Source organism: Hippocampus guttulatus, chromosome 1, assembly GCF_054856545.1.
Source record: "Hippocampus guttulatus isolate MCC_2025c chromosome 1, RoL_Hgut_1.0, whole genome shotgun sequence".
In the NCBI taxonomy this organism is placed as follows: domain Eukaryota; kingdom Metazoa; phylum Chordata; class Actinopteri; order Syngnathiformes; family Syngnathidae; genus Hippocampus; species Hippocampus guttulatus.
The window spans coordinates 11,364,709-11,392,445 of NC_141261.1; the positions used below are offsets into that span (position 1 = coordinate 11,364,709).

Consider the following 27,737-nt stretch of genomic DNA (forward strand, 5'->3'; position numbering starts at 1 on the left):
CAAAATGGTTTTGCCTTGAAAAATGTAGTGGACGCCGCTTATCATTCAGTGCGCTCTAAAATCCGGAAATTACAGTATTCCGTCTGGTGTTTTCACGACTGAATGCTATCATAGTATTCAAGTTTTGGGTCCAACTTTGGGAGAGAAGTTTTGGTGCTTTAAGGCCCGAAAAAGAAAATTAGAAGGACAAACAACAGAAAGCAAGACAGGAAAACATTTCTTTTTCAAGCATGTGCTCCCATTCCTCCAGTTACTGTACGAGTAGCCTGGAGCAAGTCAAGGCAAAGACACTTTGACAAAAGCTCCGATCTTCAAAAAGAAGATGACTCCCTGCTTCTTTCAACGGAGCCTCAGACACATCGCATTGAAATCATGAGCACGGTGTAAATGGGCGTGCATAGTTTGCGCAAGGCGTGATGGAGGGATCCCAATCAAAAAAAAAAAAAAGGAAAAGAAAGAAACATGCTTGTACTTCCTCTTTCATGCTCCCGACAAGCCCCCCGCAGTGCAGGCTTTGTCCCAGCCATTGTCACAGGCTTAGAGAGCCTCTTATGCCAAGCGGAGGCTTTGGCGACATATGTCACTCGAGCGACTCTCCTGTCACCCCTTTCGGGCACTTGAGTGGAGGGGCGTGTTCAAGGGGGCAGGCCTGAGCTGGAGCAGGACCGACATGTCAGAGGTGTTCGTTCAACGAGACGAGTTGGAACGCTCCCCCTCATGGTGCTGTCTCTGGAATTCGAGCTGTTCCCTGTGCACTTGAGGATGTAGAATGACACAAGAATTAGTAAGTACTTCTTCAAAAGTCTGTTTGCACACAACATTTTGTGGTTTATTTCCATTTCAAACTGTTTTGCCCAAGGAAACTTTGTGAGTCACAGGAGGCGGATGTAACAAGTGGCTCATATTGACGTGATCGTTTTTGAGTCACATTGTGCGTTAACAGGGATAAGTTGTGTCGCGGAGCAGCCACAACTACTTTTCATGCAGTTGGCTTAGGGAGCACAATCCCTAAGACTTTAAGGCCATCGTCTGCCATGTGTTCAGGTGCTTGATGTCGCTGAAGGAAATGCTTAGTTTTCACTTTAGAGCAACATTGAAGATTGCTTTTGTTCTCATTGAAGTTGCAGGTTGACAGATCGTCACGTTTAATCACGAGTAATTCTTGTTCTTTATGAGTGCAATTTACGGATATGTTCACATGGACGTTATGTGCCGGCTTCAGGTTGATGTCGTGTGGTTGGGATTGACGCACATGTAAAGGGAAGGCCACACCTCTCATGCTCCTGCCTCCGACTGAGGGCCTTTCTGTTCTCACCCTGTTGGCTCTCCTGGCACGAAGAGCTGCATGTGGGTGTGTGTGTGTCACCCTGAATTTTACAATCGTGAAAGACTAAGAATGAAATCAGTTTACCATTTTATTACAGTGAGAAAATGCGTGTTTACCATGCCGGAATAAACATCTAGCCAGCTTTACCACTTAATCCAACGGAAGATAATCAGGCAAGGTCTGTTTAGTTTTTAATACTTTCTCAATTTGTTTAATTGATTCTAAATTCAAGTAGCTTAATCTTGAATCGAGTCAACACCAATTACCACATTAGCCCGCATCGCTAAGAAGGGGTAAAACATGCTCACTCGCAGCTTTGCAAGTTGCACTCGGTCATTGTCAGACATCCCAGCCTTCATTCTTCTGATAGCGGGATTAGCTGCAGGGCGAAACCATTTGGCACTGCCAAGGATGCCGCCGCAGTCTCAGATGCTGTGAGAACTAAGCCGTGAAACGCCGGTGGGCTTAAGCCAATTTATAGTCTGATACTTGGACGTAGCAGACAGCGGCTCAGCCTTTGTGCCAGTTGGGTTTACTGTTAGCATGCCATGGCACCAGACAGGCTGCTGGGGGTAAAAAAAACAAAAAATAGGGTCATCTGCGGCAGACAAGTGCTCTGCTCCGTTTTTCAACAACATCATAACAATAAGGTACATGTGATGCTCACTGGCTTGTGTTCACGACAGTTGTTTTGCATTCATTAAGGCCATGGCTACAAGAGGAGAGAGGCCTGAGGGAAAATGCTCTCAATTAGGCCTGACACATCAATGAAGTGTGGTCCAAAATCCAGATCCCCTTGTTCCAAACTTTTCTCCACAGGTGAATTAATGTATTTTGTTTGGCTAACTTTAAAATGTTTAAGTACGAGATCCCGGATACAAGCGTCCGAAATGAGTTTTCTCCGCAGGGTGTCCGGGCTCTCCCTTAGAGAAGCTCGGTCATCCGGGAGGGGCACAGAGTCGAGCCGTTTCTCCTCCACGTCGAGAGGAGCCAGATGAGGTGGCTCGGGCATCTGATTAGAATGCCTCCTGGACGCCTCCCTGGTGAGGTGTTCATGTCCCACCGGCAGGAGGCCCCGGGGATGACCCAGGACACGCTGGAGAGACGATGTCTCCCAGCTGACCTGGGAACACCTCGGGATTCCCCGGGAAGAGCTGGAGGAAGTGGCTGAGGAGAGGAAAGTCTGGGCTTCCCTGCTAAAGCTGCTGACCCTGTGACCCGACCCGGGATAAAATGGATGGATGGAACTTTAAAATGTGACATTCAGGAGTAACTGTGGTGACCTAAGGCATACCCCCTTTTCTTAAATTCACCATTCTCTTGACCAAGTGTGAAAAGGGGCTTCAATTTGAATGGTGCTATTGAAGTACTTAGGATTACGTGAAAACGACTAACCTAGTTTCTGTGGAATTTTGGAACAACCATGTCCAGCAGATGGAGCTGCATTGTAATATTTGCTGTGTGTGGCAGCATATACACATTTTATAGATACTACCCCGTTGCCCAGCATCTTCTGATTATTTTCAATCGAACGAGACACAGAAGGTTGGCCTTGGTTTAGGACTGTGCTGTATTGTTTGACATTTGGAAAAAAGTTCTTTCGACTGGCTAAAGTGGCTCTGCCATGCGGTTGACAGTCTTCAAATGTATTTTGGTTTGGACTTACCGCTCGGTTTTCCTTTTTTGTGGTATTAGCAGGGACAGATATTCGTTGACCTCGAAGTGTCGGAAAGCATGCGCTTTCTGAGAATTTCTTTTCAAGTCATTCATTGAAATCTCATATTTGTCTCTTGCTGATTTGTGCTTTTGTTCAGTTTGTCCTCTTTTCTGAAACCAAGTACAGCATAGACTCCTTGCAGCTAATCCATTTTTAATTTCTCCAAACACACATAAATAAAGCACATCATTATTTCCCTGAGGGAAAGATTATTTGAAAAAAAAAAGCAACTGTCTAAAGAAACCAGAATAGGTCTTTAATACGATTTCTCAGTAAAAAGCCCAGAGAAGTAGTGTGACTTGATTAAAATTTTTATGGCATTTAAGTCTTATCTATGTTTTTCTTTTGTTTTCCCTGGCAGACAGCCATTTTGCATACGTTGCTATTTATAGATCAGATTTTAAACACTGCCACCTTGTCCATTTGCAGAGAAGCAACTGTTCATCTGGGAGGGTCACTCAATTCTGCATTTGCGGACACTTGCGATTCCATTACCATACTTATTTTTTTCCCCCTCTAAATGAACTAGACTTACCGTGACCATATTTTTAAATGCCGCCCTGCAGGTCTGCTGTGCCTTAGAAAGTCCAAGGATTGCCAATTGATCTTCCCCGACACCTATTCCGCAACTCCTCTGTGTCCACTGACCAGCGGAGGGTGATGAGGTTGGCAGGGAGCCTCCAGCTTGTCCTGCTGCTGATTCTGAGCACCGAGGCCACAAGCCTCAATATCCCTCCTGAAGGTAAAGCGAGTCATTAGAGATCAGCTTGCCATCAGTATCAGAAACTCATTAGATACGTCCTTGGTGAGCCATAAGGTCCAACGAGTCCCTCCCTGGTGGACTGAACGGCCGACCTACATTTGCAGCCTAAATTCTCAAATGTGTTCGATGATATTCCATTTATTTATTCATTACAGTCACTTCTTGATGTTACAATGTGCTCTCATGTCAATCTAATCTTACCAGGGTGTGGTCATCGCTCAATTGTGTAATTTTAATCACCCTTTATTAGAAACTCTATATTATTGTTTTGTTTTTGTTTTTTAAAGGACCAATTTCAAATTTGCCTGACCAAATCATTGCTCGCCAAAGACTGTATTGGTATTTTTCTCATTTTCTGATCCGCTTTATCCTCACAAGGGTCGTGGGGGGTGCTGGAGCCTATCCCAGCTGTCTTCTGTCAGTAGGCGGGGGACACCCTGAACCGGTTGCCAGCCAATTGCAGGCCACACAGAGATGAACAACCATACGCGCTCACACTCACACCTCGGGACAATTTAAAGTGTTCCATTAATCTGCATTTTTTTGGAATGTGGGAGGAAACCGGCGTACCCGGAGAAAACCCACGCAGGCCCGCGGAGAACATGCAAATCACACCCAGGAAGGCCAGAACCGGAATCGAACCCTGTATCTATCTGCACTGTGAAGCCGACGTGCTAACCAGTCGATCACCGGGCCGCCTCTGTCGCCATCTGCTATTATTTAATTACATTTATAATCAGCATCTTTGGAGATGTATTTGATTACATTTATCAGAATCAGAATCATTTTTATTGGCCAAGTATGTAGAACACACAAAGAATTTGTCTCTAGTTGTATAGGCTACACTAGCATTGAATTGACACAAACAAAGGGAGCGCGTCACCGAGGCAGCCGCTCGTGCCGGCGCCACCTTTTAAGTTTTGTCATGTTGGTACGATCATTAGATTGTGCATCGATAGTAAAGTTGTTTTTGGTTCATATTACCTGTGTTTACATGGCGTGTTTCTGTCCTCTATTGACAGTGGAGCAGCTTCCTACTATTGTATATCACACGACAGGGCCCATAATTGCCCTTCCTTTTGACAACACCGTGACTATCAGGTGTGAAGCAAGGGGAAACCCTCCCCCACAGTAAGTGACAATATTTTTATGCTTATATTTAAAAAAATAATAAAATAAAATAACAACTGTATAACTTTCCAATCACCCCGATGCCCTTTGTAGATACAGATGGACGAAAGATGACCTCGACTTTATCCCTCCCCATCCTGCAACAATCAGAAGTGACCAACTTGCCACAGATGGTACATTTGTGCTTCAAAACAAAAGCCTCGCTCGATTTCAGGGTAAATATCGATGCTACGCTTCCAACAAGCTGGGAACCGCCATGACGGAGATAATTGAACTGATAGTACCTAGTAAGTACCAATTACTGTCAAAGGTTAACTGTTATTCCCAATTGCAGACAACTGCCTGTCATGATAAAGTTTTTGTTTTCGTATTAATTTCCTCTCCCTTTTGTGTAGGTATGCCAAAATTTCCAAAGGAGTATATTGAACCAATTGTTGTTGAGGAGGGAGAACCTTTTGTTCTGCAATGTGACCCCCCGGAAGGCGTTCCCCCAAGAAAGATCCACTGGATGTCCATTGGTAAGCTCACAATTGTGTCGGTCATTTACACTGAGCAGCCACAACAGGATGACTGACCTTTTACACAACCCAATGATGATCTAAATCAAATATTCTGTCTTTACAAAGGTTAGTATTGTCCAGTTTTGATTGACGCTGCCAAGGAAGTATTTATTCTTGTAAATTATTGTGTTGGTAATGGTGTAGATTTTGGTGACTCAAAGGCGGTGGCTGGTGGAGTTTTCGCCGGGGGTTTGAGTGGGGGCCGCATGAATCAGTCAAATGGTTACACCAGAGTGAAAAATATTGCTGCTCTCAGCACAATACGTTACAGTTGTAAACCAACTGAATGCTACAACCACACAGATAAGCCGATTATTTGTTTCTTTGATAGTTTCAGTCAAAATGGAACATCACTGTCTAGGTGTGAGTAAAATATTTGATATGGCTCTTGTATAAGGATGTCAGGAAGAATGAAGTGATGGTTGTATTATCGCTGGTTTGTACATGCAAAACACATTTGGGTTGAGGCTCCACTTTATATGATGATGACAAAGACGTGACAAACAGACACACGCACACACACACGTAAAACAACTGTTATCAAACCAGGCAAAAAGTGTCATTGTCATAATTAGGGATCGTCACCTCATATTTAGTAGCTGCTGGGGAAAAATTTTCATTGGATTGGATTACCGCCTCTGTCTCAATATCTGAAACCAAGACAGTCGAAGGTAGTTGATTCAGAAAGTGCCCAACCTGATGCTTGAATTGTGAACTTTGTTTGGATAAGCCTCCAACAAAATGACAAATGCAGTGGGAATTAAACCTGACCATGAACCATCTAGAAAGTGAAATTGAGGTTGATGTCTTATTTGCGGCTATAACAGTTTATAGTCTTCTGGGAAGACTTTTTACAAGATGCTTGAGTTTGTCTGTAGGATGTTTGACTGGAGAACAGGAGCCGGACTGCTCACCATCTCTGTTGTGGTTTTTAGGGGTCATCCACCCCAAAGTCATTCAAGCATGCCTTAATAGAACTTGTTGTGTGCAGTGACCAGGGCCTTCCCCAAACTTTTCATGCAAAGTTGGAAGCATACAATTGACCAAAATGGATCGGTGTTGTTCAGTAGTTTTGACTTCAGTACAGCTGGAAAATTGATCAAATTTTAATGGGGAATTTTGACTTTCTAGAAAAATATTATAATCAAAGATAAAAAATGGTAAATGTGCAGAATAGCGTGATACGCGCAAGTTACCGATGTAACGAAACTCACCTGAATGCACATGTTGCTTGTGCGGCAAGTGTGTGATATTGTATGTGATTCTACCATCCCTGAGTGTTCCTTAAACTGTTTAATGACACTCCAATTGGACTTACATGTACATTTAAACTCACAACAAAAACAATTTCAAACATCATATATTTAAATACTAGACACGTTTCATTTTAAAAACATCGGTAGAGTTAATGCTTAAATCAATATTAAATCCCATTGGCATGCTAACGGGGAATTAGCACCAAGCTCTGTGGGTCATATTACTTTAAATAATAAGTATTCACCCAGAAACTCTGAAAGAACACACACACACACACACAATGAAAGAAAGATCCACACTTGAGTTTACCTCACATTGTGCCCATTTTACAACCTCTGCCAAAACATAGTGATTTGTTGAGCAAAAGGTGACCTCTGTTTTTCCCTAAGAGTAGTGAGCTAAGCGTCTGCCTCTCCAGACGCCCTCAAACAGATGACAGAAAGTCAGAGCTCAAAAGAAGTGCTCGCTGGGCTTTTCTTTTATATACGACCTAACTGCGTAAGAATAGATGCTCAGTTCTCCCAAGTGCCATGGAACATAACTCTGCGCTCAAAGTGTTTTATGTGTTTGCTTTGTGAATTGACTTAAGCAATGACTTAAGGCTATGCTTTAAATGAGACTGTAAATGAAGCTCCAGTGACCCGAGACATAAATAATAGGGCTGCGCAAACCAGCGCACTTGCAATCGGAGTTCACTGGTTCCATTCAAGTACACTTTCCAATGAAGTCAATTATATGAGACTATATTGTACAAGCAAATAAAACTGTTAATCGAATATATTTGTTGTTGGTAGAGTTGCATTTTATTGTGATTCATACAGGTTGTTAGGGGATTTATTGACATTGGTTTTACCAACTAATATCTGAAAGTGCTTAGCAGCAAATGAGTTCTTGTGGGTCCAGTGTAGGACTAGTTCGAGCTTGATCTGAGAGACAGTCCATTTCTCATCTGAAACATTTTCAGGTTCTTAGTCCTGATAACAGGTGAGGAAACTGGGGATACCTGTCCTGTGCGATCGCTAGATCATACGGGCAAGTGACTATTGATTCAAGTCTATGGATACCATCAGCCTGAATGAGACCAAAACTTAATGTTGGTTTTAAGCTTAGCCCCTCCAATGGGGTTGAAGGTCCCTCTGAGTTGAAGGTCAAAAGCTGTCATTTACATACAATTCATTTAAACAGTCAACATATGCAGACAAAATATGTTCCAAATTTGATTTTGAGAAAAAGCAGTAAGGAGCGGCACAGTGGTCGACCGGTTAGCACGTTGGCCTCACAGTGCAAAGGTGCAGGGTTCGATTTTGGCTCCGGCTTTCCTGTGTGGAGTTTGCGTGTTTTCCCCGTGCCTATGTGGGTTTTCTCTGGATACTCCGGTTTATTCCAACATTGCAAAAACATGCATGGCAGGCTCATGGAACACTTGAACTTGTCCCTCGTTTTGATTGTGAGCGCAAATGGTTGTTCGTCTATGTGTGCCTTGCCTAATTGGCTGGCAACCGATTCAGGGTGTCCCCCGTCTACTGCCTGAAGACAGCTGGGATAGGCTCCAGCACCCCCTGCAACCCTTGTGAGGATAAGCGGATTAGAAAATGGATGGACGGATGGATGAAAAAGCAATTGGCATGTGTGATGTGTAATCACACCCCAAAATAAATTCTATCTATCTATCTGTCTATCTGTCTGTCTGTCTGTATCTATCTATCTATCTATCTATATTTATTTTCTCCCTCATTCCCTTGATTGTTGTCAAATAAATCTGAGTCATCGCTTAAAAAGAAAAACATTCGTCCTGAACATTGTGTTTTTATAAACGTCGTTTACGTACTTTATCACTTTCAAGCCATTCTTTCAGACGGAGAATGAAACTGTGAAAATATTATTGTTGATTATATTTTGTATAGCTTTGTTTTTGGTTCCAGTGCCATGTCGCTAAGAGAACTGTGCACTCTTTTTGCAGGTCTGCAGCACATTGAGCAGGATGAGAGGGTTTCCGTGGGCACTGATGGCAGCCTGTACTTCTCTCATGCCTTACAGAAAGACAGTCGTCAGGATTACTGCTGCTTTGCTGACTTTCTCCGCATACGCACAATCGTCCAGAAGCCTGCTATGGCAGTTGAGGTCAAGCCATGTAGGTGTATTGGCGTTCAATCAAATACGACTGTGGTATACGAGACATCTCTGAAAGAAAAAAAAAAACAATCACACTGACAAAGTGTTTGAACATCAGACATCTTGAGGTTTTTTTTTTTTCCTTTTTTGGTGGGGTAGGTATTTTAATTGCATGTTTACATATACTGTATATATTTATTAAATGCATACCAGAATGCAGGGCATGTCCTGTCTAGTATGGTCTTTAGACTATGCGGTGTTGTCAGAGTATTTAATTGCTATAGCTGCTAAAACTACTGTATATCCTCCTTACAATGTTTCATTTTCTTTGCAGGGACACCAGAATATGAATTTGCTGACGGCGGCGATCTCGGTGAGTGATCCCTCTGCCCCACTTCTTTTCTCAGACCCAGCAAAATATTAGTGCTTCTTTTGAAAATATGAAACAGTTCAGCTGGGAGTTGTAAATAGCTTTTGCTGATATGACCATTGATATAAATTATGCATTAAAGTAAGGGGGGTACTGTGGTGGTGGTGGCAGGCCCTCCCGTGAGCACACCCAGTCTTCTACTGCCCTCTGGTGTCCAGACAGAGAAAGCGCTGTTGAAAGGAGCCGAACTTCAGCTTGAGTGTGTACCAGGGGGAAAGTAAGGAACAGTACTGCGTTCCCGAGAACATTTAGCCTCACATATGTCTGTCCTGACTGCTCCTAACATCTCAATGGGTCATCTTGCAGTCCCACTCCGAAGATAGAATGGATGAAGATGGGAGACGAGCTTCCTGCTCGAGCTAAACTTGACAACTTTGGAAAACTGTTGACCATTGCTGCAATAGAGGAAAGTGATGAGGGCAAATACATGTGCTTAGCCAAGAACTCAGCTGGACAGGCTGTCCACTACTTTGATGTAATAGTAGAAGGTTAGTCAACATCAGGTGCTCATTATGCCAGAAGGACACCGTGGGCGCTTTTGTTTTAACTCATCGTGTTGACAGTTGATTTAACACAAAACAAACATGTGTCTTTTCTCGACATCTCCCAGAGCCTCCAAAGTGGCTGACAGAGCCGCCTCACAGCCAGCTGACTGTGATTGGCTCTGATGTGCACATCAAGTGCTCGGTCAGCGGGAAACCACAACCAGACATACTGTGGAGAAAAGATGGAAACATTTTTGAAGGTGGGTGATGGAAAGTCATGCTTTCATGCATCTGTTTGCACATCAGCCATTGTTGTCAAACACCAGAGTTCAAGATGACAAGCAAGCACCTCTACTGACTGTTCATTCCTCAAACCACAAGAGACAAGCTTGACTATTCAAAAAGTGTGACGCAGCATCGACAGAAAACGTTAACCCAGGAACAAAAACAAATTAGGGGAACACATTTGGAGGAGTCCCTATTTTATTTTCCAACATGACTGCACCCTCGTGCAGTTCGTTTAGTGTGGAAAAGGAAATTAAAAGTGAAGTAATGTAAAAAATTAAAAAAAAAAGAGTGACACTAGTTAAGACCGGTTGAGAGGTTATCAGAAAGATTTTTTTTTAAACATGATTTACTATTTCTTTTTCAGACAACCCCTTGAATAACAAACGAGTGCTTGATGACACACTGGTGCTCCACAATGCCGCACCAGATGACAGTGGCGTATACCAGTGCGAAGCAGCCAACAGACATGGCGTTGTTCTGGGCAACATTAACATCATGGTCATGAGTGAGTAGGCTGCGGAATAAAAAGCTCGAAAGCAAAATTACAAACATTTTTTCTTCATCAAGTATGTTAAAGATGTGTGGAATTTGGTTGCTGTAGTTGGTGTCTTGCTCGTGTGATGGAAAAAAAATAACACTGTACATGTAAATACCGGGAGTGTAAGTCGACAACATATAGATGTTTATTATATTAGACACCTGCGATTGGCTGGCAACTGATTCAGGGTGTCCCCCGCCTACTGCCCGGAGATGGCTGGGATGGGCTCCAGCACCCCCCGCGACCCTAGTGAGGATCAAGCGGTTCGGAAAATGGATGGATGGATGGATATATTAGACACATACAGGATATAAATAAACCAAAGTCCTTATGAAAAAAAATTAAGCGCAGTAATGCATTTATACAGACGGATACAAATGTACGCGACATCCTCGACCAGTGGTTCTTAACCTTGTTAGAGGTTCCAAACCCAACCAGTTAATATGCACATGCACCAAACCCTTCATGAGTGAAAAACAAAAATATGACATTTTACAAACTCAAGACATAAAAAAAACCAATTGATTAAAAACAGAAAAAAAGTCAATAAAATGTCAAGATATAAGTTTTTAAAAAAACTTTATGACATACTATCACGACACGTCACACGTTGACAACTGAGCGAACTAAATTTCCCGCAGCACTGATTGGACAAGCAATGTAATGTGAACATCTGCTGCCAGTGATGGCCAAGCGGGCGTGTCATAACTAATTGACATGTTGAGTCGGGTATGTCTTAACCTCCACAGTAGGGGACAGTGGCACTCTCATTGACTCTCATTGTCAGCGAGTGCTCTAGGAGTATTACCTCCTCTGCAAAGATGGACTTAAAACAGTTGTACAGTATCAATGAGGAAAGAAGAAAATATTATCTGTCCCTTCCATCCGCCGACTCCCCATCGTGACTATGGACAGTATCTGAATCTGTCTATACAACTGTTTTAAGTCCGTAGTTGCAGAGAAGGTAATACTCCTTGAGCACTCGCTGAGAATGAGAGTGCCACTGCCACCTATTGTTGTGGATGTGCAATTACACAGTACTCTACATGGCAAAATAAATAAATAAATAAATAAAATAACAGGTTTCCTGGGGTCACAAGCGCCCCCTCAGGGCATCGCACCCGCAATGTGGGGCCTATCCCCTTTTAAACTCATGTACTTTTTCTACACTTTTGCATCAAGGACTCACTAATTTTAGTCCAATTTGAAATTGCCTCTAAAAAATATTGCATTCCTTTTTATTCCAGAGATGCCCTTCACTTTGCTTTGATAGCTTTTGTACTTTGAGTGATTCTTGTTTTATTTTTAAATATTAATTTCTGTGGCATAATCTATTCACATTAATTGGATGTTTCCACTTTTTAAATAGGCTTACTTTGTGAAGATGTCCTTCGCTCTTTTTGGAATTGTATATCATTGTATCTTTGAAACAACAATGCCCTTTTTACAAGAAAAGATTCAGACTGTATGTTTCTCATTTATATGTGTCATGCTCTCTTGGTGTGGATGGTCACTTACTGTGCATGTAAGTGTTAGAGTGCCGGTAGAACATAAAATGCTTCAGAATTCACAATATTGTAGGTCTGGGAAAAACAAAGACAAAGGGGAAGCTGCCACAAGCTGACTGAAGGTCCTCAAATTAACATAAAATGACAAATGATGGTGCTTTTGTATGCACTTTTGATCTAGCAGCAATATGCCATTAATATGTTTTTTTTTTCCATTCACTTATAGATATGGCTCCTCTGATCCTGACTGAGGACCTTCACGAGTACGCAGTCATACGTGGCGAGGACATGGCCATGAACTGCAGTGCTTTCGGCTCGCCACCTCCCACTATCTCTTGGTAAGAAGCATGGGACTGTTGGTGAGAAATTTCACAGAAATTATGTACTGTAGGAAAAACCTGACACGTCGTGCGGTGTTTTTTGGGGGGTGGGATGGGGGGGGGGCTTAGTCATAAATAAAGACTTCAGTGAGTGTGAAAGAAAAAAAGTGTATAACTGCAGCGTGTGAGTCAACTATTGAATCCACGGAGCTTCAGGTGTTAAAGCCACACAGGCTTCTGTCTGTTTAATGAGATTATCCTCTTTCCATCCTCGAAATTGGGGCTAATTAGATTCTATTCATGAGCATTGAAGCTCTGCTTCATTTCCTTTAAAAGGGATCTTACTCCCGACCGATACACTCTTTGTTCTTACTAGTTTGTGTCTGGGGATGGGCCACTTAAAAACTTTACTGACATCGATTGAGATTCATAAAAGTTTGAGGAATAGGCTTCGTTAAATTAAAACGTGCAGCAACCAAAAAAGACTTCAGACTATTACGGTAAAGAGACACCCGATAGATATTTGCATACTGTGTACCGTATTTTTCGGATTATACGTTGCTCCGGATTATAAATCGCACCAGCCAAAAAATGCATAATTAAGAAGGAAAAAACATATATAAGTCGCACTGGAGTATAAATTGCATTTTTGGGGGAAATTTATTTGATAAAATCCAACACCAAAAAGATACATGTCATCTTGAAAGGCAATTTATAGTAAAAAAAAACAAAAAAAAACGAGAGAACAACAGGCTGAATAAGTGTACGATATACTAACGTTACATGACGCTTAAACAACGAACTGTGAATGTGCCTGGGATGTTCACGTAACATATTAAGAGTTATTTAGACAACTATAGCACAAAGAACATGCTAACAAATTTACCAAACCATTAACGTCATTCCAAATCACGAAATCCAATGAAATCTTCATGCTCGGTGTCACTTTTAAACAACTCCGCCAACTCCGGAGGTAGAAGATGCAGCGCTTCCTCTTATTCGTCACTTACGTCAGAGTCATCGTCAGCTGTTTTTCTCAGTTACCGCCAACGTAGAAAGTAGCAACACAGGCACCCTCTTGCGGTTTAATGTGAAAGTAACATGTGATGTGTACAACGTGTTAACCATTTCACACATAAGTCGCTCCAGAGTATACGTCGCACCCCCGGCCAAACTATGAAAAAAACTGTGACTTATACTCCGGAAAATACGGTACAGTAGTTAATTTGATCTCAAAATAACTGCCTCACCGTCACATTTCAAAAGTCATTTCATTACCATGAGAACTGCCAATTAAGTATGACACACGATGGCGGCTGTGACCAACTGCGAGCAACTTGACTTGGATATAAATACATGGCAAGGTCACAAAGGCGCAAATTTGGATCACAAGTAAGAGCAATTGTGACGTTTTATTGCAGAAAACAAGCATTCTTTCCAAATCATCAATTATCTACTGCACCCCTTGTCCTCTTTAGGGTGCCTATCCCAACCGATGTATGGCGGAGTTTGTCCAATTACACCATTGTAGCTTCTATTCGATGCACTTCACAATGCAGTGCGTCCTATACTGTATATTAAAACGGTTTTAAAATAGTCTATTCATTGAAGATTCGCCTCATCATCTGAAGCGCCTTATAGTACGGAAAATAGTACTGCAGCTCCCACTCTTATGGGAAAACTTTCTTCAAGAAGTGTCCAGTACCTGTCGGAATTTTTGACCATTCACCCAGAAGGAAATATGCGATATTGTGAACCCTGTAAAAATATTGCTTTTAATTTAGCTCGGTATAATGGAATTGGTTGTCAGATTTGCAGCACCAAGTGTATTTGAAAGCATTCCTTCTCTCTCCTAGGGCCAAAGATGAGACTCCAGAAACCATTGAGGGAGAAAGATTTGTTACCCTTCAGAACGGGTCGTTACAAATCTCCAGTGCAGAAAAGAAAGACAGCGGCGAATACGTCTGTGTTGCCGATAACAGCGAGGGCAAGTCGTCTATCATGGCTGTGCTGGCAGTGAAAGGTATCACAACAAAATAAGAAAATTGCTCAAGCATTAGTTGACAAGATAGTTCTGAAAGGGCCGAGCACAAATGAACACAAATGATGACAAATAAACCTATTCATGAGAGTTGTAATGGTTGAGGTAAATTAATAAATTAGCCTTAAAGATGACAGGGATTTTGGATGGCTGTGGATAATGACTTGGTTCCAGACTGGAAGAACTAATAATTGGAATGGAATTATGTACACGAAGGTGTTTGTTTTGTAAAAGAAGAACACGTGTACATTTTGTATACCGGTACTCACATTTATTTTAATTTAAAAAAAAAGGTCAGGAAAACATATGCCAAGCAAATAGATCTGTTCACCGGTATCAAGTTTTAGAACACTTAGTTTTGGTTTTCTTCCCTTTTCTTTAATTCAAAGTCATGCTGTTGGAATATCTCATCATCATCTGCAATGGAGGCATATAACCAACGAACATGTCAAGATACAGTAGAAATTAGTGTATCAATCTCCAAGAAAAATGCATTGTACATTTTTGACTCATTGAAGTAGCCACCTTAGGCAGGTATAATAGCTGATCATATCTTTGGTATTTGTGAAAATCGAGTGTTTTTCAGAGCGTTCTTTCACCCTTTTGTCAAGTGTGTGTGTCAATCTATCTTTCTATCTATCAAGCTAGCTATCTATCTATCTATCTATCTAGCTTGCTAGCTTATCCGTGATAATGCTAGTGCAAGGCTCCTGCTCACCTGGAAATGAAAAAAAAATGGATGGGATGATGGATGAATGGCTTGATGGGTAATGTGTCACCCATCCATACATAGTCTCAGACATTTTCCCCACTGGCTTTGTGTTTCTAGACCCCACACACATTGTTAATGCACCTCAGGACATGCAGGTCATCAGCGGAACCACAGCCCAGTTGATGTGTCAGGCCGAGTATGACAAAAGTCTTGCCGACTCCTTTCAGGTGGTTTGGATAAAGGATGGGGAGGAAATGACATTTCCCACAGAGGAACCTTCCAGGTTTGCAGATACAATAACGTTTTTCCTTCCATCGGTCCTGGTCATGTGTATTGTTGTCAACCAGGACCTGATCAAAGGCTTTTATGTTCAGGTACTTTGTGGGTGATGGCATGCTGCAGATCATGAACGTGAATCTAAATGATGAGGGAGCATACACATGCATGGCCAGAACGCGCCTGGATGGGGTCAATCGTACTGCGCTTCTTACAGTACTTGGTAAGGTGCTTGTGTGAATAATACTTTCTACCGCTTTCATATACACAGTGTATCGTGATGGGCCACGGATGGGAAGGATGTATTGATTGCGAATTCAAAACATATTCCAACGCCATGTGTCTCTGCACTGAGAACATTCAAGTTTTTGTTTCTTACTTGCACATATTTTACATGGCGGACAGAGCAGCGACTCAGTTGTTAAGTAAATGTATGTTAATACATCCTTTCATCCTTATAGTACTGTTTTGGAGTCATTACCCTTGTTAGCAAAGGAATTATAGAAGCACTAAACTTAAGAGCGCTGAGGGCCCTGCATATGTTGGCCCAGAAGCGACAAAAGATGTTTCATAAAATACTCCTTTATAAAGCTTAATTGTGACGTGAATTTTTATTTATTTATTTATTTTTTGCTTCAGTAAGGATGTGTGTTTCACCACACAAACCTGGTCAGCAGGGTGAGTCGTGGATAGCGATACTATATATGTACGATTGACTGCCGCAAGAAGGAGCACACCTTATATTGAAAAAGCTTGTGTGACTTGAATGTTGTTCTATGTTGCAGATGTTCCAGATGCCCCGCAAAACGTCGAGATAACTGAACTCAAGAATCAGAGACATGTCCTTTTGGCTTGGGTGCCTGGCAGTGACCACAACAGTTCCATAATCGGTGAGACAAAACTGACGTGAATTACGGGTTCACTTTTTTCATTAATGTTTACGGACACATTATGGCCATTGAAAAGGTTACAGAGTTATTGTGCTCTTGTCATGTTAAAGTTCCCAACCTCTTATGGAATAATCGAGAAAGAAGTCGAAATTTTGAACTATTTCATGTGCTGTGATGAGCCTGCTCAACCAGTATTTAGTTTTACTAAAAGCGTTTAACTTGCACATTGAAATGTCCCAAATGCATTTTCTTGCCGGGCAAATTTAGTTAAGAATCATCTTCATCTAATCATCATATTAAATGAGTTGAAATTAATGAAATTAAATCAGCAATGTCCTCATTTTAAACCACATAGTGAGCCTTCATGAAGATAATACATCAGAAACAGGATGTTCACGTATGATTTCAGAAGATCAAAGGAATGTTCACATATGTGTGTTGTGATGATTAAATGTGCAGCGACCTGATCTCTTGTATGAATACAGAATTCATTGTGGAGTATGAGGAGAGCCAATGGGAACCGGGCAAGTGGAAAGAGCTCCACAAAGTCCCCGGTAACCAGGCAACAGCCGAGCTGGCACTCCACGGACATCTTAACTACCAGTTCAGAGTGTACGCAGTGAATGCTGTTGGACCTGGGCCCCCCAGTGAGCCCACTGAGCGCTACAAAAACCCCCCAGCTGGTGAGACTCACTCACTCGCTCGCTCTCTCGCTTGAGTCTGTGCTTTCTGCTCTGATTAAGTTTTCACACTTCTTTTTAAATTGTGTGGGGGGCCAGCTAGAATCACACAGTGTAATTCTGCCATCAGTGAAAGTATACCTTTGAACTTACAAAAGAAGTTTGCTCCACAGTATTTTGTTGCGGCTTAACGATGACAGTACTGTGTGTGCATAATTCAGTGTCCAAGAATCATCTTTTTTTCCCCCCTTCAAAGCTCCTGATAGGAACCCAGAAAACATTAAAATAGAAGGCCATCTACCTCATCAAATGGAAATCAGCTGGGAGGTAAGATTTTACAAAACACATTTCCATGTACAGTGGTACCTCTACTTACAAACGTTTCTTCATACGAAACGTCTCAACAAGAAATTATTGCCTCTTATTACGAAAGCAATTTCAAGATACGAAAGGGAAAAATACAGTATGGCCTGCTAGTCACAGCTCCAAGTTTCCTGAACACAACATATTTATAACTGCTTTGCTATTGGCTATTACCGAGCATTATCCTGTCATCCCATTTGGCTAAGAGGGGACCCCTACCGTATGTGTCTAAATGTGTAGATACAGTGTTTATGCAGCGTCGTCATCGTTTGTTGATAATTTTACGTAAATGTGAATCATCCAGAAAAAGTCTTCACCAGTCGAGCGATCGCTCACTATGCTGATGTTTGCCTTGGACATTTTCGAAGGATTGTTAAATGCCGACAAAAGCGAACATCCTTGGATCAGTTCTTTTCAAAACGCCAAGCGAAAACCACTTCTGAGAGAGAACATGAACTATAAAGCGCAAAAAACGACGAGGATGCAGTTAAGTTAAATGACCATCATTTTTATTCTTGATAATTTTTTTCTTTTTTTTTTACATTATGGACAACTCTGCAATAATCTAATTGTAACATGTATTTGTTCCATATTTTGATGCATTTTTATGCTTGAGGAAACATTTATGTTTGAATTTTGGGCGGGCTTGGAACGGATTCGGGCATTTACATGGAAAACGCATCTCTACTAACACATTTTTCTAGTTAGGAAATTTCTTCCAGAACCAATTAATATCATAAGTAGAGGTACCACTGTACTCGGATCGTCGCCCAACGGCTAAGAAATGTCCTCATTGTGTAGCCACTGTTGCCTGTCGAACACAATGGCCCAGGCCTGGAGTACAAAGTCAGCTACAGGAAACTCGCTGTGGACGATACCTGGACAGAACACCTGATCAAAAGACACTCCTTTGTTGTGAGAAACACGTCAACATTCATCCCGTATGAAATAAAAATTCAGAGCAGGAACAGCCACGGCTGGGGACCGGAGCCTAAAATTGCTACGGGTTATTCTGGAGAAGATGGTGAGTGAATATTGCACCAGTAGCTACAAATATTGCAGAGCATTTATTTATTGTAGAAATGCTGCTGGGAGACAGGCTTTCACGCTCATACTCCACTGCATCATACAACATTTCCCTTGGAGATAAAACGCAGCATGATTGTTTTTTTTGTTTTTTTGAAGGAGTGCATTACATAGCTGTAACCAGGAGAGGAGCTGTCGATTTAATTCAACAAGCTTGAACAACAGGAAATCAAGTGTTGAACACACATAATGATACTGATTTTTGACCCCTTAAACCAGTGGTTTCCAAACTACGGTCCTAGGGCCATTTGCGGCCAGCAATCCATTTTCAGCGGCCCGTGGCATGATCAAAAAACAAAAAACTAAAAATGACATTTGACATGAGCTGAAAGGTTAGTTATCAAAGGGGAAGGTGGGCAGAAGGAGCAGGGAGGGTGTCAGAAAAATAGGTGACATTACTAGCATCCATCCATTATCTGAACCGCTTAATCCTCACAATCGAGGCATATCAAGGATAATGGGTGAGGTAGTGCCAACTTTGGGCGATGTAGATGAATAGGCGAGGAACAGTCTGGACTGGTCACCAACCAGTCCGAGTTGCATGTAGACAAACAACCCTTCACACTTACATTCACACCAAAGAGCAATTTAGGGCACGTTTTGGGGAATGTGAGTGGAAACCAGAGTACCTGAAAAAAAGAATGGGGAGAACAAACAAATTCGACACAAGAAGTCTGGCGCCCGGACTCGAACCGCCAATCTCTCAAACTGGCAGGCCGATTTGCTCAGCACTCGTGTGCCATGCCGCCAACATAAAATGTTCTCAAATGGTCTTACCCAGAATGAACTAGGAAACAGCCATTTTTTTTCCTTTGGCATTTCACCTTGCTGACATCATCCATCTGCATTCATACACTATTGCCAGGGGAACTTCGGCTTAAATGGTGACTCAACTATCTCCTACTGTGTATTATTTCCTTAATTCATTTTTTTCATTTCTTTTTTTTTTATTATTATCGTACCACGCCCCGTCTTCAGTCATCTTTCGCCATTGTCTACGGGAAAATTTGTCAGGTTAAGTTATTTTATTTTTTTTTCTGTTTGCTTGTGCAGCTGTGCTGTAGTGACTTTTCCCACCCTCAAATGCAGCAGGTGGCAAATAACCTTTTGTGGAGCTGTGAGATCTGAAATGTACTGCCTCTGCCTCAAAATCTGTGCGACCTTTATTAGATCACGAGGCGCTCCGCAGCGTATCGACTAACCGAGGCGTGATGCTGCTGCTTCTAGTTTCTGCTTTGCTTCCATCCTGTCCAACCACGTAGAGCAGAAATTATGTAGAGCTCTTTTTTTGGTGTCCCCCCCCCTACACTTGAAAGATGATTCGGGCCATTTTGCTTTCACATATAAATGCCTGCTCATATTGTACCACCGTTAGCAGCTCGACCAAAAACAGTTGCACCAACATTTCTGTGCAGTAATTTTCCTGCGCTTGACTGGAGACTTTGTGAGTCTCTGTCGAGTTGCGTGACCTCCCTCCATGTGTCCTTTAGTTCCCACCGCCGCACCGCGGGATGTCGCAGTGGAGGTGATGAACACAACTGTTCTGAGAGTAAGCTGGACCCCAGTTCCACCGGCCACACTGAGAGGTCACCTAAAGGGGTACCATGTAAGTTTTCATCAAGCACCACTCCAAAATGATTTGTGTGCAAATCACACTGGTCAACAGCAATAAAATAAACAGAGTTGGCTTATGTCTTATTAAAAATATTTTTGCCGCTGATTGAAAACAATTTTTCCAGCACATTTGGTTTTTGACATATTTTTCTGTTGTTTTGAAGTTTGACCTTCAAAAGCTTGTGCTACGACATTTCAGAAAAAAAGAAATTCTACCTTTTACTGAACCTAACCCTTCATAAATTTTTCAAAATATATTACTACGTTACCTTTTGTATTATTATTATGATTAGTAGTAGTAGTAGTATTGTTATTAAAAAAAACTGATGTGATACAGAAAAACAAGGGGAGATTCGAAATCAGCGCAATTTTTTTTATCCAGAACGCTTTACTTGCATCGCTGTTTAAAAAAAAAAAAAAAAATATATATATATATATATATATATATATATATATATATTGACCAGGAAAATCAAATGCTTTATCTGTTTTCCATTCAGATTTTATGGCAAGCATCATTTTCCTGCTGATATGATAGCATGACAACAAAAAGGGATCTGTGATCAGATCTGTCTCTCCATTACCAACTGTACATACGTCGTCGCTGTCCTGCGAAAATCACGTGTCCATTTTTGTCGCTTTTTGGATTCGGACATCCCTTTCACGTAAACATTTTTTTTTGTTTTTTTTACTTATTTTTCCTCTTGGTCTTGCAAACTAGTGTATATAAAATTAAGAATTGAAACAAGGACATTATTTCACAAAACTCTACTATTAGTCAGTCTACATTAGTTTGGGTGTTACTTTAGCAAATCATTGACTGATCTAAAGTGTTGAAAATAGCTTACTCTCTTTGACGATGCAGCGTTAAACAAACGTGCAGTTTTTGGGGTCTCCTGTAAAGTCATGATTTTGGTGAACAGACATGCTGGAGGTAGGTAAGGCGGACCTTCGAGTACGAGTGGCATTGTTGATTTGGAGAAGGTCAGAGAGATATGAAGGAGGTTATGTAAGGTACCAATACTGAAGTTGACCTTTCCGGCTGTCGAGGTAGTCCCAGAGGTGTAAAAGCGGCTGAACGACAGCTGTGTGTCACGGGATGAGGGTGTGAAGTTTGACTCCGGAAAATCGATTCCCACGCCCAATCGTTGCTGTCCAACACATATCGAATACATCACACAAGACGCTGGCGCAGAGATCACCGTTCATGCGGGAAGCCGCATCGGCTGTTTGAATTCTCACGTACAGTCAATGTCCCGGCCTATTGAGTTCCGTCAAAACGGCACAGGCGGATAAATGTCTATGATGCTGTTCCGCCTTTGATGTGCCAATTTTGAAGAAAGTCAGTGTTTTCACACCTCAACAGATGGCAGCCTGTCTGGGCAATAAATAACAACAACAACAAGGTGTTTCATTGGTCGTTTTTCTTGTCACACTTTACCAAATGTTGCAGTGTAATTAAACTCAACTGTCCCTGTCAGGGGCAAGGAAGAAACATTATACACGTTTAAAAAAGAAAAAGAAGTGAAGCAGATGACGCATATACACGGAGAGACATCAGAGTGACTTGGGTAAACGCTCAGTTACGTTTCCGGTGGGTTCTGGTGCCTTGCTCAATAGTACCTTGAGAGTCGTGAAGGATGCAAGCTCATGACAATATGATGATATTGATATTAATAATAAAATAGTACATAGTACCTTGTACAGACTTGGTAAACAATAAAACAATACATGAATAACTATGACAGTAGAAAGCACAAAAACAGTCAAAGTAAAACTCAAATCTCATGCTGAGTTAAAAGCTATTTATTGGCTTTTAGTTTAGTTTAAGGTTTTTAAAAAAAAAATTTTTTTAGAGTTTTAAGTTGAGTATCAAAGATGGGCAGCGAGGGGGCTTGCGAACATTCAGTGGGAGGTCATTCCAAAAAGAGGGACCAGCAACGGAAAAGGCCCTATCCACTTTGAGCCTCAAAATTCTCTGTACCTCTAATAGTGTCTCATCCGCAGACCTGGGGTGCGGAGGAGTTTCGAAAGGTAACGTGGGGCGTAGCCATTTCAAGATTTGAAAACAAATAATAGGATCTTACATGATACTCTAACATGTATCGGGAGCCAGTGAAGGGATGCCAAAGTAGGAGTTTTGTGCTCCCTCTTACAAGTAACAGTCAAGAGGCGAGTAGCAGCATTTTGGACCAACTGGTGACGCTTAATGGAGGATTGCCTGACTCCAAAGTAAAGTGCATGACAGTCACGTCTGCCCAAGGCTTGTTATTTTAATGAACTTACAAACATTTAAGTCCCATGAAAACTATTTTCAGATTTACCACATTCGATACATATAACACAATAAACATTCTATATTGTGTTCACTTCATGGGACCATTTTTTTCCAGGTAACACTTAATATACTGTATTGACTATTGTTTGATTTACAGGGACCATTTCCCTCAAATAATTCTTTAAGCGGTCAACTTTGCTTGAATTTGACCTCAAGTCGTTCTGCACTGACGATACTCATGAAGCCCCCGGCATATTTGACAGTTTTTACACCTGAAAGGTACAGCCGCGAATGGACTTTTCATTTTCAATGACGAGAAAAATTGGAAACAAAACGGGTCCGTGGTTAAGTCTCGTTGGATGGCCAATTTTTTTGAACCTTCTCTTGGTCAGCATTTCCCCATTGCTTGCTTCTTCCAGGTTCACTGGCTGCTGAAGCGAAGTTTCCTGAATCCAGACAAGATCTTGGATGAGCGCCACATGCTGTCATTTCCCGGGAAGAGGACGCATGCCATTGTGCCCAACCTGGACGCCTTCTCAGAGTATATGCTCACTGTCAACGTCTTCAACAAGAAGGGAAATGGGCCTAGTAGTGACCCAGTCACCTTCAACACACCAGAGGGAGGTGAGATGAACATGCCGACTAGATGCTGTACTGCTAGAGTTACGAACACTTGGCTCTTCCTTCAGCACTCACAGCCTTCACAGCCGTGCAAAAATGGCAGACAAAAATTGCAACTCGTTGTTTGGAGAGATACGAGTGCAATTTCTAATTATTTTTCAGTTCCGGAACAAGTGCCCATTCTGACCACCTCCAATGTCCAGAAAGAGTCCATCCGGCTTGTATGGGCTCCGCCGCTGGTTGCAAACGGCATCCTGACTGGCTACCTGCTGCAGTACCACCTCAGTATGTGTACCCAGGAACTCACACACGTACACAAACATCACAATAACCTACGGCTGGTCGATTCACACATACTGAAGCCCTCTGGGATTGTATGCATGAATATGTGTACCACATTCGATTTTACATGTGGGAGGCAATGTGTCCATTATTTGACATACATATGGTTTGTTTAACAGGTTGAATGTATATAAAAGGTTTAATGTACATTAATTTCATCAGATTTTTCTTTTTTGGGAGGGTATGAATCAATCACCTCAGTTAGGTTGTACCAAGCGTTTTCTAGTGTCCTTACATTTCTCTTAACAGCAATGTTACACATTCGACCGAAAACAAAAAAAAACTGCTGCGCTTTGGAAATAGCATTGTTAGACAAGCAAGATTTGACTGACTTGTTTTTGCGGTCAGGTCGCATGCTTGCATTGCCACATAGCTGGTTTACTTTGGAGCACAGGAAAGAGCTTTTAAGAATAGTAGACTGACAAACCACAGGGACTTATTTCATGATAAGGATTGTGAGCCATTTCCTCGTGTTTGTATTGATTTCCCCGGTGAATCAGCGTTCCGGGTTGAATATACAGGTCACCTAATTGGATTCAAAGAAAGCCTCTGTATGAGTCGATGTTCAACTCTAGATGGCAGTGTTTAGTTCTGAACAAGGCTCTACCAACACCCCAAAGAGTGTTGACTTCTTAACTTCTCGCATCCACTGGGAGTGCAGATTCTTTCCCGAAAACAATCTTTCATGTGTAGGCTGCCTTTGCCCCGATGAACCCCCCACCCCACCCCCTCGCCATTCACCAGCTTTTCCCAGATGCATGAGAAATGCTGGTGAGTGAGGGGGCTTTGCTCTTTCACATTTTCATTGACTGAATGGTGTCGTGATATGATAGCGCCTCACCCCCCCACCCCCCGCCTATTTGTGCCACCTTTGAAAATGTAACTGTGTGTTGATTGTGCCAATAAGGTACGTTTAAATTAGCCGACGACTAACCCGTTGGCACTCATCAGCACATGAAAACTCCTAAAGTGGCGGCGAGCGGCTTTGGCACAGGATCAGCCATCAGCCCTCACCTGCGTTTCAACATTGGCATCAATGTTGCTTCCCGCACTCGGCGCTGCACTTTGATCTATAATGCATGTTGGGTGATATGTTTGACTGCTCCTGATTGCCCCTATATTCCCACTTCGATGCGCCGCCTCCACTTTATGCAAATGTTTTCCTCTTTCTTCTGCATTTGCGAGCTTTCTTCTAGTTTTGCGGCTTTGTTTACCCACTTTTAGAATGCTGATTCTCCCATATTTTGCTTCCTCCCCCTTCATCAACTGCCACTTATTAAAAGTCTTCCCCCGCTTCTTTTGAGTTCCATATATTCCGCCTCATCTCCCTCTTGACATCTTAATGTATTCCTGCTCAGCTCACCTGTCACGACATGTATCTGCGACATTTTGCTTTATCGCATGAGTGAGCATGACACCTCTTCATCCTTTGCCCGTCCCCTGGCCGCTGACCCTGAGTTCAGCGTTGTCCCATTAACATACAACATGTGCTGGTGACGTCTCGGACATCCGCCGAGTCTCTCAGCTCGCTTGCGCCACTTAAACTGACGTCATGTCTTTCTTGTAGTTAATGAGACCACAAAGGAGGCGCTGGATTCCTGGGAAATGAACATCGCAGGGCCCGACACCACCCACTGGCAGCTGGAGGGCTTAGAAGAGGGCAGCCTCTATCTCTTCCACCTCAGTGCCTGCACCCGGGCAGGGTGCGGACCTCCACTGGCACAGGAGAGCAGCACTGCCACCCCGGCACGTGAGTACATGAAAAAGATGCGTTGATAATAGAAAACTGGATGAGGAGCTGTATGATCTTGTTAGATCCAACGGTGAGTATTTGGATGGAGAAACAATCAGAGAAAACTGTGTTCCGTAAGATTACCTACACTTTCTTGATGGGCAAACCAGCCCGAGCCCAGTTAAGTAGGGATGTTTGGAGTCATTAATGGCATCCCTTTAGAGAACCTACATCAAAACAGCCCCGCCCACCAAATAGGAGGAAAAAAAGATGGGAAGATTTGCGCTAAGAGACAATCCAGTAATAAGTTTGCCAACAATCAATTGTGTGCCGGTGATTGAACTTTCAAAACAAAGCAAAGTATTCCCCTGCACAGGCTACTTTTTTCATCACATCCATCCAGCCTCTCATGGTCTATCCTCCTTGTTTTCATTAAGGCGGTACTGGAGCGTATCCCTGCTGAAAGATAGCTTACACCCCGCACTGGTCGCTCGTCAATCGCAGGGCATATTTTGAGTCGTCACTTCACGTAAGCATGGGGAGAATATGCAAACTCCACTTTGAGATGGTCCACTGGAGATTGAAACCACACATGAACACATCAGAAACATTTTTATCATTAACCCTTTCATGCACAAAGAATGATAACCTGGAACATGATAGGCCGTCCACTGTCGTGACCGCTGTCCCTGAAAGGGTTAAACACAACTGAGGAGTGGGCACAAATAAACGCGTATGTCTCATTTTGTTCATTTTGACATAATAATAAAGAAAGAGTGAATCCGAAACAGGGAGATGTCATTGAATATCAGGACAATTACAGGCATTTATTAATCCCCATTTTTGCCGGCTCGAATTAATATTCCATCGGGAGAGTCACTTTGAAATAACCTCAATAAACTGATAGCACACAACGCTATCGCTACCCACGTTACGATAGCAGGCGGTTGCGGCTGAGAATCGGCAATATGCATTCTTAGCAGATGTCATCGAGACTAATGAATATTCTTTTCCGATGGCAAACTTCTCAAAGGCTGCGAATGGCTATCAACCAGTCTAGGATGTACTGGGATACGCTCCAGCTCACCCCGCTACCCCAATGAGGACAAACGCTATTGAAAATGGATACATGTATTGAATGCGTGATTAACAACTGGAATGTTCATCAGGATGTCGCATACAAAGTACAATAGATAGTGAAATGAGGTATGCTAATGAGGGTGAGAACAACAAGCACCTCGAACATCTCTTTATCTCTTAGTTTTGAAACGTGAGGAATGGCAAACTATTTAATGTCGGTGATAAAAGTTTGGCGTTTAGTAATGATGTCTTTTAAAATATCAATTGTGTGTAGTTCGCCTTCGATTTAGGTAGCAAAAAAAAGATAAAATAAACCCGCCCAACTTTTCTTCTCTCTTGTTCTAATTGAATAATAATAGCCGCATTAGTGTTGGCAATTTGTGCTCCAAATTGTGTGCAATTAGAGAACCGTTTAAATTCCAATGAATTGTTTACTCTCCTCTGAAAATCAGCTTTGAGGGTGGTGAGTATAATATTAATTAAAAAAAACGATGAAACTGTAATATGTCTATAAATATATTTTAGTATTGGTGGTAATGTGGTCTACAGAAAGGATTTGTATCTTTTTTTTCCTCCAGTCTGACCACTGAACAGTAAATAGCAGCTTTTTTTTTCTTTCTTTAACGGGTATTAAAACGTTCCTGTCAAATATTTTATTCGCGATCAGCAATTTCTGCATAATTAAATATCGGAATGTTCACTGTAACAAAATGTACTTTGCACAATCGTTACGAATTATAACTGATCACAGTCAAATGGAAACGGGTTTATTTTCACAAAATTAAATCGGATAAAAGCTGGATCATATTAATTTATTTATCTATTCATCGTTGTTCAAGTGAAAAAAAGATAATAAAAGGAATACATTTTGGGAATAAAACACAGCGAGCACAAACAATCTAATGAAGTATAAGCAACAAAAAGTGAACTGACTTACAGTATAGTTGTAAAAAAAAAAGTTTTATTTTGACGCTTGATGACAACCCAGAGCGCAAACAAATACATGCGAGCAAACTGATACACTGTACAATGGGTGGATTACACAGGCTCTATAGGTCAGCGATTCTTCCAGGCAGAGGCTCTTATTCATTCAGTGAACTGTAATCCTGTTGCTTCTTAGCATCCCCACCCACTGCCAAAATCGAAATACAAATATTAAATGACATTTTAAACAGAACTCATAGACCAGTGGATTGTTTTTTTTCCTTGTGCCATGTAATTCAACCCGGCGTGCTTCAACCACACCTTATCCAGATCATTTCCATTGAGGCTGCACTGTAATTTCAACGCAGTTAGTGCACAGGCAAGGCAGAGGCCATTTGGAGTTTTCGAAAATAAGCCCTGCATGTGCCAGGTGGAAAATGTGAGCGTAAAGGGAGATATTTGTCCTCTCTTTAATAAAGGTTACTCATACCTTCGCAGCTTTTAGGTTTCCTTTGAGGGTTCCGGTGTTTTCTCCCTGCCTTAAGATTCTAAATGCAGCTTGGTGGAGAGATCAAACTGGTTCTGGTTGGGGAGTATGATGCTCCAGGCGTGTTACTCCATATAATATATGGCTGCCAATAGCTCCAAGCAGGAGCACCATG

General features: G+C 42.0%; 1 protein-coding gene across 16 annotated transcripts in view; it reads left to right on the top strand.

Moving 5' to 3' along the window:
- Positions 1–529: 529 nt before the first annotated feature.
- Positions 530–27,737, top strand: part of LOC147210370 (neural cell adhesion molecule L1-like protein) — a 46,848-nt gene continuing 19,640 nt past the window's right edge. For 8 of the 16 annotated variants that reach the window (XM_086109490.1, XM_086109517.1, XM_086109499.1 and 5 more), the window contains exons 1-22: positions 3,617–4,938; positions 5,032–5,225; positions 5,334–5,456; positions 8,716–8,886; positions 9,202–9,240; positions 9,409–9,514; positions 9,604–9,785; positions 9,908–10,042; positions 10,435–10,575; positions 12,343–12,454; positions 14,293–14,459; positions 15,307–15,472; positions 15,564–15,688; positions 16,251–16,355; positions 16,841–17,038; positions 17,292–17,362; positions 18,200–18,422; positions 19,463–19,498; positions 19,975–20,090; positions 22,796–23,000; positions 23,160–23,282; positions 24,907–25,089. In XM_086109490.1, coding sequence (XP_085965616.1) covers positions 4,559–4,938; positions 5,032–5,225; positions 5,334–5,456; positions 8,716–8,886; positions 9,202–9,240; positions 9,409–9,514; positions 9,604–9,785; positions 9,908–10,042; positions 10,435–10,575; positions 12,343–12,454; positions 14,293–14,459; positions 15,307–15,472; positions 15,564–15,688; positions 16,251–16,355; positions 16,841–17,038; positions 17,292–17,362; positions 18,200–18,422; positions 19,463–19,498; positions 19,975–20,090; positions 22,796–23,000; positions 23,160–23,282; positions 24,907–25,089 — 3,301 coding nt within the window. In that variant the 5' untranslated portion in view covers positions 3,617–4,558. Of the gene's footprint in view, positions 785–2,130; positions 2,147–3,610; positions 4,939–5,031; positions 5,226–5,333; positions 5,457–8,715; positions 8,887–9,201; positions 9,241–9,408; positions 9,515–9,603; positions 9,786–9,907; positions 10,043–10,434; positions 10,576–12,342; positions 12,455–14,292; positions 14,460–15,306; positions 15,473–15,563; positions 15,689–16,250; positions 16,356–16,840; positions 17,039–17,291; positions 17,363–18,199; positions 18,423–19,462; positions 19,499–19,974; positions 20,091–22,795; positions 23,001–23,159; positions 23,283–24,906; positions 25,090–27,737 lie in introns of those variants that run through there. The other 8 variants (XM_086109508.1, XM_086109589.1, XM_086109615.1 and 5 more) reach the window with 5 other exon arrangements.